This window comes from Vombatus ursinus, unplaced genomic scaffold (genome assembly GCF_900497805.2).
Source record: "Vombatus ursinus unplaced genomic scaffold, bare-nosed wombat genome assembly UNPS02014775.1, whole genome shotgun sequence".
Lineage (NCBI taxonomy): Eukaryota > Metazoa > Chordata > Mammalia > Diprotodontia > Vombatidae > Vombatus > Vombatus ursinus.
Window position 1 is genome coordinate 10,378,093 of NW_020954553.1, and position 16,721 is coordinate 10,394,813.

The window sequence follows — 16,721 nt, forward strand, 5'->3', positions numbered from 1 at the left end:
GAAGTAGGTTCTGGCTCAATGTAAGGAAAAAATTTCTTAACAACTGGAGCCACCCCAAAGTTGGGCTGCCTTGAGAAGTAGAGTATTTCCTATCACTTGTAGTTCTTCAAGTGGAAGCTGAATGACCACTTTGTGGGGATCCTGTAGAAGGTATTCCTGTCCAAAAAGAGTTGGGTTGTCTTGGGAAGGAAAGTTTCCCATCACGAAAGCCTTCAAATGGAATCTAGATGACCATTTGTTGGAAATATTGTAGATGGACTTAGATGACCTCTGAGGTCTCTTACACCACTGAAATTTCATGTAGCTTTAGACCTGTCACAACGTCTCTCAGAGCTACCTCTTCCTATTTATGGAAAAACTACCACTTTAATTGAACAGCTTACTGGGCCTCCTTCTCTAAGACTATGTATGCTATGCCTCCACAGGCAACCACTCCAGGAGAAAGAATGTGTGAGTTTCTAGGGGCCACAGGTGGGAAATGCTGAGAACAGAGTGCCAGAAATGGGATGGTGACAAATCTGGTGAAGGGAAGAGACTCATGATTTATGACTCATGTAGCTTTTGCCATGCATCACTTCCAGCAAGATCTACAAACAAAATAAAATAGAAATAAGAAAGTAGAAGGAGCACAAACCTGGTATTTCAGAGCTTTTAATCCCAAGAGAAAAACAGAAAGTAAAGAAGGAACAAATAAGTATATACAACAGCCTCCTAGTTTCCCTGCCTTCGGAATCTCCCCATAACAGTCCAGCCTATACAATTACTAGATTAATCTTTCCCAGTGGCAATTTTCATCATATTATTTCCCTAATCAAAAATCTGCTATAGTTCCTAGTTGTTCATAATATTGAATCCAAATTTCTCAGCCTAGCTTTCAAGGTCTTCTACCAACTGCCCTCCTTCATCCAAACTAAACTGCTTGCTGTCCTTGGCATATGCTTCTCTGCTTTGGCACACATCATTCCTCTTGCCTAGAATTTTCCTCTTGGTCAATCCATTTCCTTCACTTCCCCTTCAGAATACCTTTGCGTAATGAAGGTAATATTATACTGTGCCCACCCACTTACAGGTGATCAAAATATGCTCACAAGGTACGCTATTCATGAAGGTAGAGCCTCTTCTCCCTCTTATACACAGTCACCTTTCTTGTTTCCAGAATGCAAAGCTAAGAAATAGGAATATCATCGAAATAAAGTTTTTATATCATTCCCCTTCTTCTTTGAGAAAGTTCCAACCAACTGACAAGTATTTACTAATCACTAATAAATGTAGGTTGAAAAGAATACATAATCTCTGCCCCTCAAAGACTTGCTATGCTTGTTAGGGAAATAAAACTAAAAGCATGTGAAATTATAAGAGAACGATACAAAATGGTACATGCTTACATACTGAATTCACTCTTTAAGTACTGTTGCATCTGAAAGGAGAAAGGAGAAAGAACTCAACTCTGGCTTCATGGAGGAACTGGAATTTGAGCTGTTCTTTGAAGAATGGAGGAGGGAAAAGGGCATTCTAGGGTGATGAGACATGGAGATGAACCTTTGAGAACGAAGTACAAACAACAACCTGCGAGTAGTACCAGATGTCCCACTGGGGACCCAACTGGCCAGTTTCAGTTAGACAACACAGCTCCTTCCTTCCCTTCTCTTTCCCTTCCCTTCCCTCCTCTTTCCCTTCCCTTCCCTCCTTTCCTCCGTCTCCCTCTTCTCCCTCCGTTCACATAGGGTATAATACCCTTACCTGCAGGTGCTCTGCTCAAAGAAATGTAAATTTTGATGGTTGAAACCTCATAAAATATCCTGAGGTTTACAGCCTAGACTTCTTTCTTAAGGACTAGGCCTTAAACCCAAATCACTCTGGTTCCCAGCCCAACCCCAACCTGGTCATTGTTTGGGCCCCAAGGCTCAGAGGGAATGTAAATAGCAACTATTTCTGGTTTGGCCAAAAATCCTGAGGGTCTTCCCCTCCCAGATTGATATATTTTTTTTTTTTGACTAGGTAAAAGAGGCCATTCTTTACCTCATTTTTTAGCTAGCCTTAATCACTGAATGGGCATTGCCTCAGTCAAACTGAGACTTGGAAAAGACCTTAACTTAAAAAGGCTAAGGTGTTCCACTGCATTGGGGTCACCTCCACTCATCCTGACCAGTGAACCCAGATAGCTCCAAAGGAGAAAGTGAGGCTGGTGACTTTGCACAGCCCTCCCTCATTTAAATCCAATTCACTTGCAAGTCATGGCATCATCTTCCTGATGTCATGGTCCTCTTCGAGAAGGAAGGACAAACAACAACAAGAACAGCCTATGGGCTGTTTGTAAAGTGTGATTTTTAATTCATGATTTCTGACTTCAGGATGTTGCCCTTACCACACTTACTTTTTTACTTTTTACCAGACTTATTTTTTCCCATGGAAAAATATTTGGAATTGGAACAGGCACTGAAAAGTCTATAATGGTGGGGCCTGAGACATTGCTGATGCATTTCCTTGAATCATATTATAGCATTTGTCAAACAAGCAGGAGAGGGAAGGAGGAGTTTCCACATGCAATGATTACTACACACACACATTTTGTTATTTTAGCAACATTTAGTTATCCAAAGCTCTTAATTTCCCAGTAGCCTGACTTGACTCCCTTTCTACACAGTATATGAATTAATAATGTCCATGTCCAGAAGCAGTAATTACCCTATTGTTCTGTCTAGAAGTTATCCCTTCTACTTCTAGAATCCATCTCATTCTTAAGGCTGCATTGAAACCAAGAGATTACTTTGCATCTATGCTTAAGGTAAACACACCAAACTCCTAACTCCATAGTTGAAAAACTATGTTAACAGGCTGCTTCTTTTACAATTGCCGCTCTTCAAAGATTTAAAAATTACTCTCATCCACGAAACAAACCCGTCTCACAAGAATGAGGAAGGAGCAATTAAGCCTTCTCATATATGAGGAGACACGGCAAAAGGCCATTTGTGTCATTCATCAGACCCTAACTCACTGAGAAATCAACCAATCTCTATTTATCTCTAGACTTCAAATAAGCTCATGTATGTCAGGTTCTTTGCAAACCCTAAAGTGATATATAAATATCAGCTATTATTATCACTATCATCATGATGATGGCAAAGAATACAACTGACCTAAAAGACTAGAGACCTGGCTCAGTCATGAATTAGCTGTACCCAACAAGAGGAGTGATGTTATCTCTCTCTGTCTCAGTTTCCCCAACTGACAAACAGGGATACCAGTCCTGCCTACTTCAGAGGCACTGTAACGAACAATTCAATTAAACAAACATTTATTAATGCTCTAGTCCTGCATCACCAACTGCTTATTGGACATTTCAAACTGTATGTCCATATTGAACTCAACACGTCAAAACACAACTCATCATCCTTCTCTAAATGAGCCCCTCTCCTAAACTTTCCTGTTCTGTTAAGGGCATTGTCATCCTTCCAGTCACCCAGTTTCAGTCATTCTTAATGCCTCGCTTATTTACCTCATATATTCAATCAGCTGTCAAATCTTGTAGATCATACCTATCATCCCCTTTTTATCTCCACAACACCTCTTATAAATGTCCCCTTTTCTATACTCTCAGAGCCATCAATCATTCTGGTTCAGACCCTTATCATCTCTGGACAGGACAAGAGGTCAGGTTTTGCATTTTTTGCCTTTTTATCACTCTCCCTGCCTTGAGTCTCTCCCCATTCCAGTCTATCCTTCACAAAAAGTGATTTTCCTAAAGTGCTGGTCTTGCCATATTACCCTCTCCCTATCCCCTACATAAACTTCAATGACTTCCTATTACATCTAGGATAAGATACAAATTCCTCTTTGAGACATTTAAAGCTCTTCACAACCTGGCCCAATTCCTGCCTTTCTAATCTTATTTGTTACTACTGATCTTTCCATATCCTATGGTCTACTTAAATTGACCTTCTTGCTATTCCTCACATACCCTCATTTCTCTGCCTTCTCAATTGCCCGGAAAGCTGCCCTCCTCCTCCACCTCCTGAAATCTTTGGTTTCCTTCAAGACTCAGTTCTAGTACCACCTTCTACATGAAGCCTTGCCTGATCAACCCAGCTGAGAGTGCCTCCCACCCAGCCCCCAAGGTCTGTATCTGTTTTACATGCATTCTGTATATATCTATTTATATACCTCTCATCTCACAGTCAGAATGTCCATTCCTTGAGGGCAAGGACTGATTCACATTGTTCTTTGTAACCCCAGCATCCAGCACGTTCGATATTTATTAAATGCTTGTTGATTAAATGTCTATGTGCTATGAAAGGCTGTCACATGGAAGACAGATTAGACTTACTCTGTTTGATCCAACAGAGCAGAATCAGGAACAGAAAATGTACTGTACTCACTTTGTCACCATGCAGGGTGCTACAGCACCCTTTTCTGTTCATGAACAGCACAACAGAAGATAGACTGAAGTTACAAAGGCAAATTGTAGGCTTGATGTCAAAACAAACTTCCAAACAGCTAGTGCCATCCAAAAGTGAAACGAGCTGTACTTCAGGAGGTGATGGGTTCATTTTCACTGGAGGGTTTCAGGCTGGAAAGACTTCCACAGCACTTAGCAGCTATGTAACTGGACATTTCTTTCAGGTATGATCTTGATTAACCACTGAAGTCCCTTCCAACTCTAAAATTCTGTGATTCTGGATGAGATATGCTAAATGAGGACATAAAACCAAAATTCAAACAAGTTCCTGCTCTCAAGCAGTTTAAAGTCTACTGGGGGAACAACTGGTGCACAGATAAGTAAATACAAAATACATACAAAGTTCTTTCGGGGAGTGCACTAACAACGAAGGGAATCAGAAAAAGTCATTGGAATGTGAGCCCCTTGGGGGCAGTGACCATGTCTTTTGCTTTTCTTTATAACCCCAGATCTGAGCAGAGTGTCTGGCACATAGTAAGTGCTTAATAAACATTTGTTGATGATGTCAAAGGAGGAGGTGTTCAAGATAGCCTAGAGAAGAGACAGGGGTCCAAGAGGCAGAGGTGAGAAAGGACAGCATTCATGGCAAACATCCTATGCAAATGCACAGAGACTACAGAAAGAATGAAATAGATGTGAAAGTGCTTTGAAAAGTGTAAAGTTTAAACATTCACTCTCTCTTATATAGTAGTTTATATTTTACACAGCACTTTCCTCACAGGATTTGTGAGGAAGGTAATGAGAAGAACAGTATTAGTATCAATATCCGCAATACAGTGCTCTGAACAGAGTATGGACTTGGCATCAAATAAGATGTAGTTCCTTCACTCCTGTCTGGCTGCAGTTCTGTAAGCTATTTTCTACAGCAAGCAGGGATCAGACCTAACTTTATAGTCCTCACAACACCTAACAGGCCCCAGGAACTCCATCATCACCTGATCTCCTACTGGCAATGATGAAGATGACACAATGCTCCCTTCACTCTTACTCTGCCTAGCTTTTAGTCTTCAAGGCTTTATCTATTCTGAATAGAGAAATGGTCTGCTTCAGTCTGAACTAAGCTGTGTGTCCTGCTCAACTACCCACTATAGACCAAAACTGTTTGTTCTCAACCATCTGAAAAAGCTCCATCTGAAACTGTGCCAGTGTAGGCCCGACATCAGTCTCCATGTTAGGCAAGGAGAAGGCTATGCTACATTGATACCCACCAATGTTGCTGTGTAATTCAATGGGTTATTAGGGGCAAAGGCCTCTGTGCTGACCTGCTGGCTATCTGGGAGGAAGTCTACAAGGTAGGAAATTGGGAAGCAGAACAGAAAGCCCTCTGAGTCCATGCTGAGTTATCTAGCCATGTTTTGGCCGCACTCACAACCGGCATGTAGAGAAATGGCTGCGAGGCACAGTCCCAGCAGACCCAAGCTGACGGCCGTACCCAATATGGTCAGTTGCAAGGAGCACCTTTCCACTCCCAGCAGAGTCTCAGCAGAAGATGAAATAGATGCATAACTACAGGCAACCTTCTCATCTTTGCTCCTCCTGGGGTACAACTCATGTGTTTGTACATTTACATCTGTACAGAGGCAAGCTAAATGAGTTTAAATTAACAGGTCACTTTTCTTTTTCTTTTTGGTGAGGCAATCAGGGTTAAGTGACCTGCCCAGGGTCACACAGCTAGTAAGTGTCATGTGTCTGAGGTCAAATTTGAACTCAGGTCCTCCTGACTCCAGGGCTGGTGCTCTATCCACTGAGCCACCTAGCTGCCCCAACAGGTCCCTTTTTATTAAGCATTCAACAATTTACAAAAGACTTTTCTCATTCCAAGCCTAAAGTAGGTAATTATAATACTCCTATTTACACTTTATATAACACTTTCCTTATGACCAAGGTAGTACACATGTTGTTATCCCCATTTTAAAGATAAGGAAACAGATCCAGAGAGGGATGCCCCAAGTCCCACAGCTAGTAAATGTGGTGGAGTTGGGACTCAAACCCAGATCTGACCCCAACTCCAGAATTTCAGAGCAGGAAGGGACTTTAGAGAGCTAGGCCGATGCCTTGATTTGACAGACGATGAAGCTGGAACTTAGAGAGGTCAACAGTGGCAGAACTTGGTGCTTGGGAGTTCTAAATTCAGTAGCAGCACAGAGAGAGATGGAAGTATTTTGGTGACTATCTCAAGAGGGTGGAAGCCCTGCTTTTTCAACATCAGTTTCCCATCTCTCTCCAAAACTAGTTAGTTCCTGACATTGTCTATACAAATCACCCTCCTCCCCCTGAGTCACCCAACTGCTTTCAGCACACATTTCTGCTCAGGCAGACAATTCACTCCTTATAGTGCAAGGGGAATTCTCACAAGTCTGGAAGAGCAGGAATTCCACAAAACAAACTAACAAAAGGCCTTGATGCCAGGCTAGGTGGACTTTCCAGCCTCAGTGGTACAGTAGAAGAATGCCTCTGCAACTATCACAGAGCAGACTGCAGAGCAGCAGCACTCAAGTCAATATACTTGGTCTAAACCTTTTCAACCCTTTCCTACCCTCAAGAAAACAACAAGAAGTCTGGGAAGGAACTCAAATTCCTTCCTATACACTTGATCAAAGTACTTCAGATGGGAAGTCAAACTGAATGACACAGCTTAAAGGGCAGAAAAAAAGAGGGAGCTCCTGAAACAGAACCAGTCCTCAAACAAGAACTGCCCACCTTAAAAAAAAAAGAAAAAGAAAAAGAAAAAAAAAAAGAACTGCCCATCTTCTCCCAGCCAAATTCACCCCAGAGACTTATTCTCCAGAACTCCAGGCCTCAAGAACTGACAAGTCACTTTCAAGCTTCTTTCTATTGGAAGCCTTCTCAAAAAAAAAATGGGACATCATGAGGATATGACACTCGGATATTTTTCACATTTTATGGGAGGGGAATAGGAGGGTATTCATTCTAAAGGTTTAAAGTTGTCACAACTCAAGACCTTCCCTAGAGCTTCCACCCTCTTAGAAGCAGAGTGCTAGAGGCTAAAAACAACTCATTTTCTTTGTATTCTGGAGTGTTCCATGTTTCTAAGAGAACTGACCAAGGACTTAGACTTAGAGGACTGACAGAAAACCTGATGTCGGCAGGAAAACCTAGAGGGCTTACATAAGTTGTCCCAGATTGGGTTGGAACTGGTATTGGGAGGATGGGGGGGTTAAGGCCCTGCCAAGCAACTCGATCAGGCTCATTTCAGCAAGCTCTTCATTACTCTCCTTCCTGAATATTACCAGGGAAAAAAAAGACAATTTAAAGCTTCTTCTACAATGGGTAGGTGTCATAAACAAGTATGCAAGAGCCAAAGTATCTTACCCAGAACTGTGAAAGGAAAAGAAATTAGACTCAGTCATGCTGGCCCAAGTTGGGACAAACACAAGAGAAAATGCTTCCTTCTTAGGCTGCTTAGAAGAATCTCCCAGTCTGTGGAAAGTAGCAAGATAACTCCCTTACACACATAAAGTACACTGACAGCCAGGAAGGTTAAATTAGCAGCTTGCCATGCTTATATTTCCCTAGCTATAATCTGGAGATCACACAAACGTGTCCAAGAAATGAAATGCATGGTGACTTTGGCCTATAAAAACTTTCTCCTTATCCACCTTGGGCTTAGGTCAGTCATTAACTTGCAGAACTGCTCAGTAAGGGAGCCTCTAGGGATTAAAATCTGGGCTCTAAGACAGATGTTTCTCTCTGCAAAAGACAAGCACATGAGCCCTCAGAAAACACAATCAGGCTCCCCCACACACACACAAGGAAAAGAACTCACCATCAAAAGTGCACACTCACTGCCACCAACAGATGCTATAGACATTCCTTCTACAAACCCCCAAAGAAACCCAAGGTAGTTTTATACTCTCCATTCCCTATTCTCTCGCTGAGCTTCTGGGAAGACAAAAGGGGAACATGAGCCCTTGAAAAAGCTTTAGCAAACAGATGTCAGAGTCACAGAAGAGAAGAGGAATAGTGACCAGAACTGATGACTCTTCTTACCCCCAATTTCTCCTCCTCCTCCTCAGTAGCTCCCAACCATCCTGGAAGCTCAGCTCTTTTTTCTTGTTGGTTTCTAGGCCCAGATAACAAAGTAATGTAACCAACGATAAAGAGGGGGAAAAAGGAAAAAGCTACCATCACTATCTACTATAATAGTGGTTCCAAAACCCTATCTGAACTTGGCAAACAAATTCACCCCCAGAAGAAGTAAAATGTGCCAAACTCCAGACATTGGTGTAATACAGTAAGAGGGCACTACTCACTGGGGCTTGTTTATACAGCACTGTGTTTCTATAGCAAGCAACTCAGGTTTAAATCTTTACCTTATATCCTGAAAATCACACACACACACCCCCCTTCAGAGACTCCATCCCATCATCTTCAAATGGGTTTAAAAACTATAGTAAAGATCCTCTTTCAAAGCTCTAAAACCATCACCTGCTGAGGGCCGGACCACCTTAAGGAGTACCCCTTCAGTGCCTTAAGATTCTTATCACCTGCAATGGGTTAGAAAACCCTAAAAGGCCCTGACTCCATCAACTGCAGTGGGCCAAGTCATCCTAAGGGTTCCTCCATCAGATCACTAAAAAATGTCACCTACAGTGAGTGGGTCAGGCTACCCAAAGGGACACCCCTTCATTCAGGGCCTTAGTCCTATCACCTACAGTAGGCCAAGAGACTTTTGAGGGTTTCCCTTCAGGTCTTTAACCCCCTCACCTGCATTGAGTAGGTCTGACTCCTCCAAGGGGCTAAGGCACAGAAGGGTCTCCCTTCAGAGCCCCAGTAGACTACTCAAAGTGTCCCTTCAGACCCCCACCTCCTCACTTGTATTTAGTGAGTCAGGCTACCCAAAGGGTCTCCCTTTAGTGCCTTAGCCCTAGTACCTGCAGCGGGCCAAGACTCCTTAGGGTCTCCCTTCAGACCCCCAATCCCCCCTCACTTTCACTGGGGCGGGGGGTTCAGGCTGCCCAAAGGGTCTCCCTTCAGTGCCTCAGCCCTAGCATCTGCAGCGGGCCACGACTCCCTAGGGTCTCTTCCCTGCGGCCTCTCCGCCATCCTCATCCCCCCCGCTGTGGGCCCGGCCACCTTCGGGGTCTCTCTCCCCCTTCAGGCTTTAACCCCTTCATCAGCCGCCCGGAGAGGGCCAGGCCACGCTAAGGGTCTTGCCTTCAAGGCCTTAACCCCATCATGCCCCGCGGGCAGCCTCTCGGCTCCACGTCCGTTCCTCCCAGGGCAGGGGGGGAGGGGCCGTTCCGCGCCGGGCCAGGCCGGGCCGGGCCGGGCCGGTACCTTTGTAGCGCTCCAGCACATCCTCGTACGCCTGCACGAACTCCTTCTCCTGGCTCCGGTTGGCCGGCTGCTGGCCCGGCACGTAGCCAGCCATGGCTGCGCCCTGGCCTGGCCCCGCGGGGCTCGGACACTCCGGCGGTGGCCCCGGGCCCGGCCGGTTCTTTGTACCGTCTCCCCGAGGCGGCGGCGGTGGCGGCGGCGGGGCGGGGGCTTCCTCCGGGCCGGCCTCGCGGCTCCGCGCTCACTCGTTCGCTCCGGGCTCCCGCGGGGCCGCCTCCAGCTTCCGCCTCCCTGCTCCGGCTCGGCTCCGGCTCCGGCTCCGGCTCCTCCTCCCTCAGCGCGCCCGAAGCTGGGTCAGCGGCGCTGGCTGACTCCACCGAGGCACAGGCGGCGGCGGCAGCGGCGGCGGCTCCTCCTGTCAGCAGCGGCCCGGCCCGGCCCCCGCCCCCTTCTCCGCCCTCAGCCCCAGCCCGGGCTGCCCGGGCGCGAGCGCCAGCGCGAGCCCCGCCCCCAGTTCGGCCCGGACCCCGCCGGCGCGCGGGCGCCCCCTGGCGGCGGCGCGAGACACTCCCTCCTCCCTCCCTCCCTCTCTGACAGTAACACCGACAGTGACACTTACTCCCCGGTTCTGCCCAGGGAGAAGTGGGCAAATGACAGCCTCAAAATGAGGGGACCCCAGTTCCAGACTAAACTGGGAACAGAGAGGAATCCAGCCCCCAACTGAAGTGACTCAGAACTGAGAACAGAGGGGGACCCCAGCTCCAGGTTGGGAGGGGTACAGAGGGGACCCTGGCCCCAAAGGAGGAAGAGTTAAAGAGGACAAGAACGTCAAGGGCCGAGATCTGGGGGACTCCTTGGGCCAAAGCCAGGGTCGTGAAAGGGAGAAGGGTAGGGACCCCAAAGGGGAATGACATAAAAAATTAGAATCTGGGACCAATAAGGGAGATGGCAGAACCAAGCCAGTCACAAAGATAACAACTGCGCACTACAGGGACAAAGAAATAAGAATAGAAGGGAGAACCGGGCCAAGCCTATGTAGTCTTAAGACAAGGGAGGAAAAGGGAAGAAAGGAAAGGAGGCCGCACAATTCAGGGAAAAACCCAGGCCAAAGGACACTATAAGGTCAAGACAAGGGCAAAGACTTTCAGAAGGAGGGTACCAGCAAAACTGAAGCCAGAATAAAGAATAAACACCGAACCAGTGAAATTCAAAGAGGAAAAGACAAAGGGTTTCTAGAAAGAGCAGATACTCGAGAGAGAACCGGGAGCCAGGGTTAGAAACATATAGGACACAAGATGGAGAGCCGTAGTCTAAAAGAAATGACAAGTGAGGGAAGACTAAAACCAGAATTTTGACTGGACTAGTGAGTCAGTGGACAGGGGAATGGGAATGAGAAACAAAGAAGGGAAGACATAAATCTAGAGGTGAAAAACCCCAACAGAGCTGTTAAAATGTGACAGCAATCTGAACAGAAGCTGAATGGGGATAGAGAAATGTGGGAACCTAAGAACTCAACTCCAATTGCATAGAACAAAGAAAGAGGCTCTGGAGACCAGCACAGAGCTGAAGGAGATTTACAAGAGAAGGAAGACATCTCATTCCTTGGTTACCAGAGAATGAAAGGTCACCAGATGGGAAAAAGAAAACTAGCCCAACAAACAAACAAACAAAAAGGCAGAGGATTTGTTTAGGGATGGCGCATTTTGGGGTGGATCCTCCCAACATAGCAACTGATTTTCCTATTCCGTTGTTTCATTTTTTTTTAATTACAGCTTTTTTTTTTAAGCACTAAACTGGAGCCAAGAGCTATTCATGAGAAACTCTAAGAAACAAGTAGAGACAAGGCTTTTTAGCCATAGCTGCCCTGTTTTGTAGTTAGCTCTCCCCAGCCTCATGGGATAAATGCTCTTAACCTGATTTTCAGTGCAGTGGTTGTGGGTAAAGAGTGCAGAACCTGCTGGTCTTGTAGTGACAGTATATTAGCAAGAATGGCATAAGGCATTAATGGGACACTGAGCAGCCTAATTGGGCATCAGTATTCTCTTCCAGTTCCCAGCCCAGAAATCAAAGTAGGTTCTTCTCTTCCCCTAGAGGCAAGGATCATGTTTTTGATGCAACCAATGCCAGTTCTTGGGTCATTGCTCTCAACAAAATTTAAAGCAAGGAATAATAACTAAAATGATGCTATAATCATACCGAAGTAATACCAAAATGGTGAAACATAAAAGCAATAAAGGCGGACTGGTAACGTCCTAAGAGTGAGGGATAATCAATGTCCAGCCTGTTGGCTCTAGTGGCATCCTCACAATGTCAAGAGAGGTGAACCCCAACGAGGCAAATGTATAGAAGAATATGGAAAAGTCACATAGGACAGGCGTAGATGGGCTGGTTGCAATCAGCATCATTGGAGGAAATCCCTGCCAATAAGATCACAGATCCTCCACAAGGATTAACAGCTGCCATTTATAGGGCACTTAAGAATGTACCAAGCACTTGCTCTTATATATCATTCAATCCTCACAACAACCTTGCTGAGGTAAAATCTTGAGGTAAGACCCTCACTGTGCAGATGAGGAAGCCCACCAGGTGAGCAAGAGGTTGAGCACCTCACAGAACCCTTAAATGTTTGAGTTTAACAAGAGTTAAACCCATCTCTCCTGAGCAGTTCTAGAGCTCTTTCCACTGCCCCACATTGCCTCTCCAAAAGTGCTTTTCAGAGACAGGTGCATGCAAACTGGTGTTTCTTCCACACAGCATCCTTACCAACAGGGTGGGGTAGCTACCCACTAAGCCTAATTAAATACATTGGTCCTATACCTTGTTCTAGCACGTTTTTGCTGAATAGGCCCATGTTTCAAGCAATGTCAGAGAGTGACGCCACATAATAAGGCACCTGAGAGAAGAAAGGGAAAATGTGATGAGTGAGAAATAGCTTAGCAAATGCACATCTTAGACCAACTTAAGCAACCACATGCATGAAGACACACAGTATGGTGCCAATGGAATGAATATTGGGCGAGGCCCATAGATTAAGAGCTGAAAAGGACCTCAAAGGCCATTCAGTTCAATCTCCTCATTTTATAGATAGGATCATTTTAGAGACAAAATAAATTACTCATCCAAGGTCATGGAGCTAAGAAGCATCTGAGACAGGATCTGAACCCAGGTTCTCTAACTCCATAACCCATGGTTTTTTCTACAATAAAACACAGTCCTTCACTCCCTGTTCTCCCACCTACCAGCCATATAACCTTGGATAAGTCAGTCTCCTAACTTGGAGATTCAGTTTTTTCATCTGCAGTATGTGGATAACAATAATCCTCCCTCTGCACCTCAGGAAATAATCCACTTTGAACAGTAGGCAGTGTAATACAAATGTAATATTTCATTAGCTGATGCCATAGCTATTAATGAGTTCAAATAAACTGGGTCCAGAGAACTTCATGGATATGAATAGGAATGGGAAAAGAAGCAGTGGCGAGAAGAGAACCCCAACCATTTTGGGTAGGAAATGTCAGGTACATGGCATCTTGAATGCTCTTCTTGTAAACAGTGATGGAAATAGGAATGATATATCTGGGAACCTTGACAACATGTGTTACTGCTGAGTCATTTGTGTGCTTCTAAAGGCTTGGCATACCAGTCGAGTTGAGAAGTGGAAGACTGCAGTATCTATACAACACCACCCCCACCCCCACAGACACGAACAAACTGGTTTCTGCATTTTCATAAATGCTAATCATTAGGGAAAAGAGACTCTAAACATCTCACGGCCACCACCACTGCCATGCTTCCTGAGCCAAATATCTGGCTGAAGTCTCTTGGCCAGGGTCAGATTAGCGTTATACCCAACCAAGTCACTCAAAGAAGGTGCCATGTGGCAGAAATGGGTACAGCTGAAAGAGCGGTCAGATAAAGTCTCTGGAGGAGAGTTGGCCAGCAGACTCATCTAAGAAAGGTGACAAACTAAGAGAGAATCTGATTTACACAATGCTCAGAGGGCTTCCCTCAGCCCCAGTTGTCAAGCTTGGCTACGGTTTGCACTTAAAGGATTCCCTAAGGCTAAGAAGTTAATGCATTGTTTTGGTGATGGGGAAGGTGGGCAAAGTTCATGTGTTTTGCTGATGTTCCCTTTTTTAAACTGAGAAAATCGCTTAGGGATGGAGGAGCCAGGCGGCTGAAGGGGAAGAGGAAGGTTGGGAAGGGAAGAAATAAGAGAACGAAGGGCTCTTTTGAAATTTTTCAGGAAATGCCCTTGACTCACGGCCAGACCCCACCACCAGGAAACAATTTAAGACATTCGCTTTTTGGTCTGTGATTTTCTCTTGTTCTCTCAGGGTGGGAGGGCCATGCCCAGCACCAGGCAGTCTCAGAGAAGCCCAGAGGAGATGGATGGGAAAAGAGAAATGTAGTTTGAAGGGCATCTAGTGGAGGAAAAGAGGTAAAACAGGGAGAAAGAATCAAGAAGTTCTTTTTGACTAGATGCTTGTGGTTTTGAGGTTTGGGTTTTTCCCCCTCAATAGGGGAAGAAAAGTAAATGATATAGGAGCTCTTGAACATCTATCCTAGCACCATCTTCTGAGCGGGAGTCCAGATTGGCCTTGGAAGGTCAGAATCTCCATAGACAGAAGATTAACATGTTAGATATTAAGTTACTATACCAACCCTTTACTTAGTTTTTGTTTTTTGTTTTTTTTTCAGAGGCAGCATAGTATGATAGAAAGGGCATAGGATATGGAGTCAGAGTACCTGGGTTGATATCCCAGCTCTGTAACTTTCTCCCTGTAAGACCATGGACAAACCAAGGGACCTCTACGGGACTCAATAGTCTTATCTATAAAATTAGCAAGCAGGAGTCAGTGGTTTTGAGGTTCTCTTCCAGTTCTAAATCTACAAGCCTGGCATTCAAGGCTCTCCATGATGGCCCTAACCTACTTTTCTAAGCCTTGGTCTCTTAAAATTCCTGTAGCTTCCAGCCAAACCAGAATCCCTCACTATCTCCCATCCTTTGCCTATTCCAGGGTTGGGGAACCTGCTGCCTCGAGGCCACATGTGACCTTCTAGGTCCTCAAATGTGGCCCTTTGACTGAATCCAAACTTCACAGGACAAATCCCATTTATAAAATTTGGACTCAGTCAAAAGGCTGCACCCAAGTCCTTACCTTTGCTTCTATCCTTCTCTTCACCCTACTACCATCTCTTATCCACCCTTTAAGGCTCTGTTCAATATCACTCCCTCTAATAATCGTTTGGATTCCCCAACAGAAGTGAATGGTGCCTCCTCTGCACTGTCAGTACACTTTGTATGCACCTCTTTTATGGCTCTCATTCATCACAGGCTGCCTTGAAATATGATACCTTGCTATTGCGCCCAATAGACTGAGAACTTCTGGAAAGCAAAGACCATGTCTTGTTTATAGGTCATCCTTCAAAAATCTAGAACTGGAAGGGATCTCTGAGACCATCCAGCCTAGATCCTCATTTTAGGGATGAGGAAAATGAGGCTTAAAGATGCTCAGTGACACAGCTAAATGTCAGAGTGTGGATGTGATGTGTACTCTGGTCTTCCGACTCCAGATCCCATGCTCTTTCCAGGGTACCTCTCTCAAGGACCCAGAACAGGGTCCTGTATGAAGTAGGTGCTCAGTGAATGATGAATGAATGAATGACTTCTTGCAGACTTGAGGCATTGAAGACACAATGTGGTGTCTGTTCAGTGAACTAAGTGGACTGAGGCCAAGGGGATCCTGTACACCACTGAGGCCGAGGGGATCCTGTACACAAAGCCCTTTGCATATGTTTCCTTGGGTCTGTGATTCTACCAGTGTTGGCTCTTCACCCACAGTGCCTTGCCATTCCATGCAATTCTTTTCAAGGAGTCCTTACAAACCGTTCATAGAAGATCTACCCAGTAGACTGGAGTCCTCCCTTACACTCTCTTACTATCTCAGGGGTACCAGTAGCACTGGGTCTGCCCATCTCTTATTCCTCATTTTCACTAATATGAACTGCCCACCTTCTTTGCCAGCCAATAACTGAAATACATTAAGCTCTTACTAAACTTCCCTTCTCTGGGCCTCAGTTTCCCAATCTGTAAAATGAGGAAGGGGACTTTGGACTGGATGACCTCTAAGATCCATACATTCTCCAGTCTTAAATCTGTATCCTCTAGCGTGATCTTCCTTGCCCTAGAGCCTTAGCCAGCCACACTACAGAGCAAAGCCTAGCCCCAAGGTTTTGGATTGCTCTAATGCTGCCCTCCTGTGTCCAGGGAATACTCCCCCATCCCTGAGGCCCTCACTAAGTAGCCCAGCGAAACAAGACCAAGGCCACCCAGCAGTTTATATTTCCATGACAACCCTCAAAATGCCTACTCAGCCATCTGAGTTGTCACAGCAACCAGTCAAGCCTTTTTTCCCAGTTCAGCCAACCTCCCACCCCCACCCCTTGTTACAGGTGCCTGTGCATTAACACTTGCTGATCTCCACTGCAGCCAAGAAAATGGGGGGTGGGGATAGAGGGGGAACCCTGGGCAACCAGGGATCAACCCAGACTGTTGCCTGAGCCCTGAGGGCTCAGGAAGGAGCACAGTGTGGGGGAAGGGAGAGGGCAGAGAGTCAGCTTAATGCCTGAAAAAAATAGCACTGGCTTTGGAGTCACAAGATCTGGCTTGGAACCTGTTACTCAAAGTTGATGTGGCTCGGGGTAAGTCATTTCAGCTGAACCTTAAAGACAGAAACTAATCCCAGCCCACCTCCCTGGATGGTAGGGAGGGAAACCCTTCTTAAATGATCCAGTGGGTGGTATGGGCTAAAGTCATTGTTATAGTTATTACTATTGCGAAGTAGCAGGTCCCTTTGTAATTTCTTTCCTGGCTTCTTGGTAATTAATAGTTATCCTCTAGGATAGGAGAGAGTCAGGCTGCTGCTGCAGATAAATGGGTGCATTTCCATAATACAGGATG

General features: G+C 45.4%; 1 protein-coding gene across 9 annotated transcripts in view; it reads right to left on the reverse strand.

Moving 5' to 3' along the window:
* Positions 1-9,852, reverse strand: part of MACF1 (microtubule-actin crosslinking factor 1) — a 375,956-nt gene extending 366,104 nt beyond the window's left edge. For all 9 annotated transcript variants that reach the window (XM_027864644.1, XM_027864643.1, XM_027864645.1 and 6 more), the window contains exon 1: positions 9,758-9,852. In XM_027864644.1, coding sequence (XP_027720445.1) covers positions 9,758-9,851 — 94 coding nt within the window. In that variant the 5' untranslated portion in view covers position 9,852. The remainder of the gene's footprint in view (positions 1-9,757) is intronic.
* Positions 9,853-16,721: the final 6,869 nt, after the last annotated feature.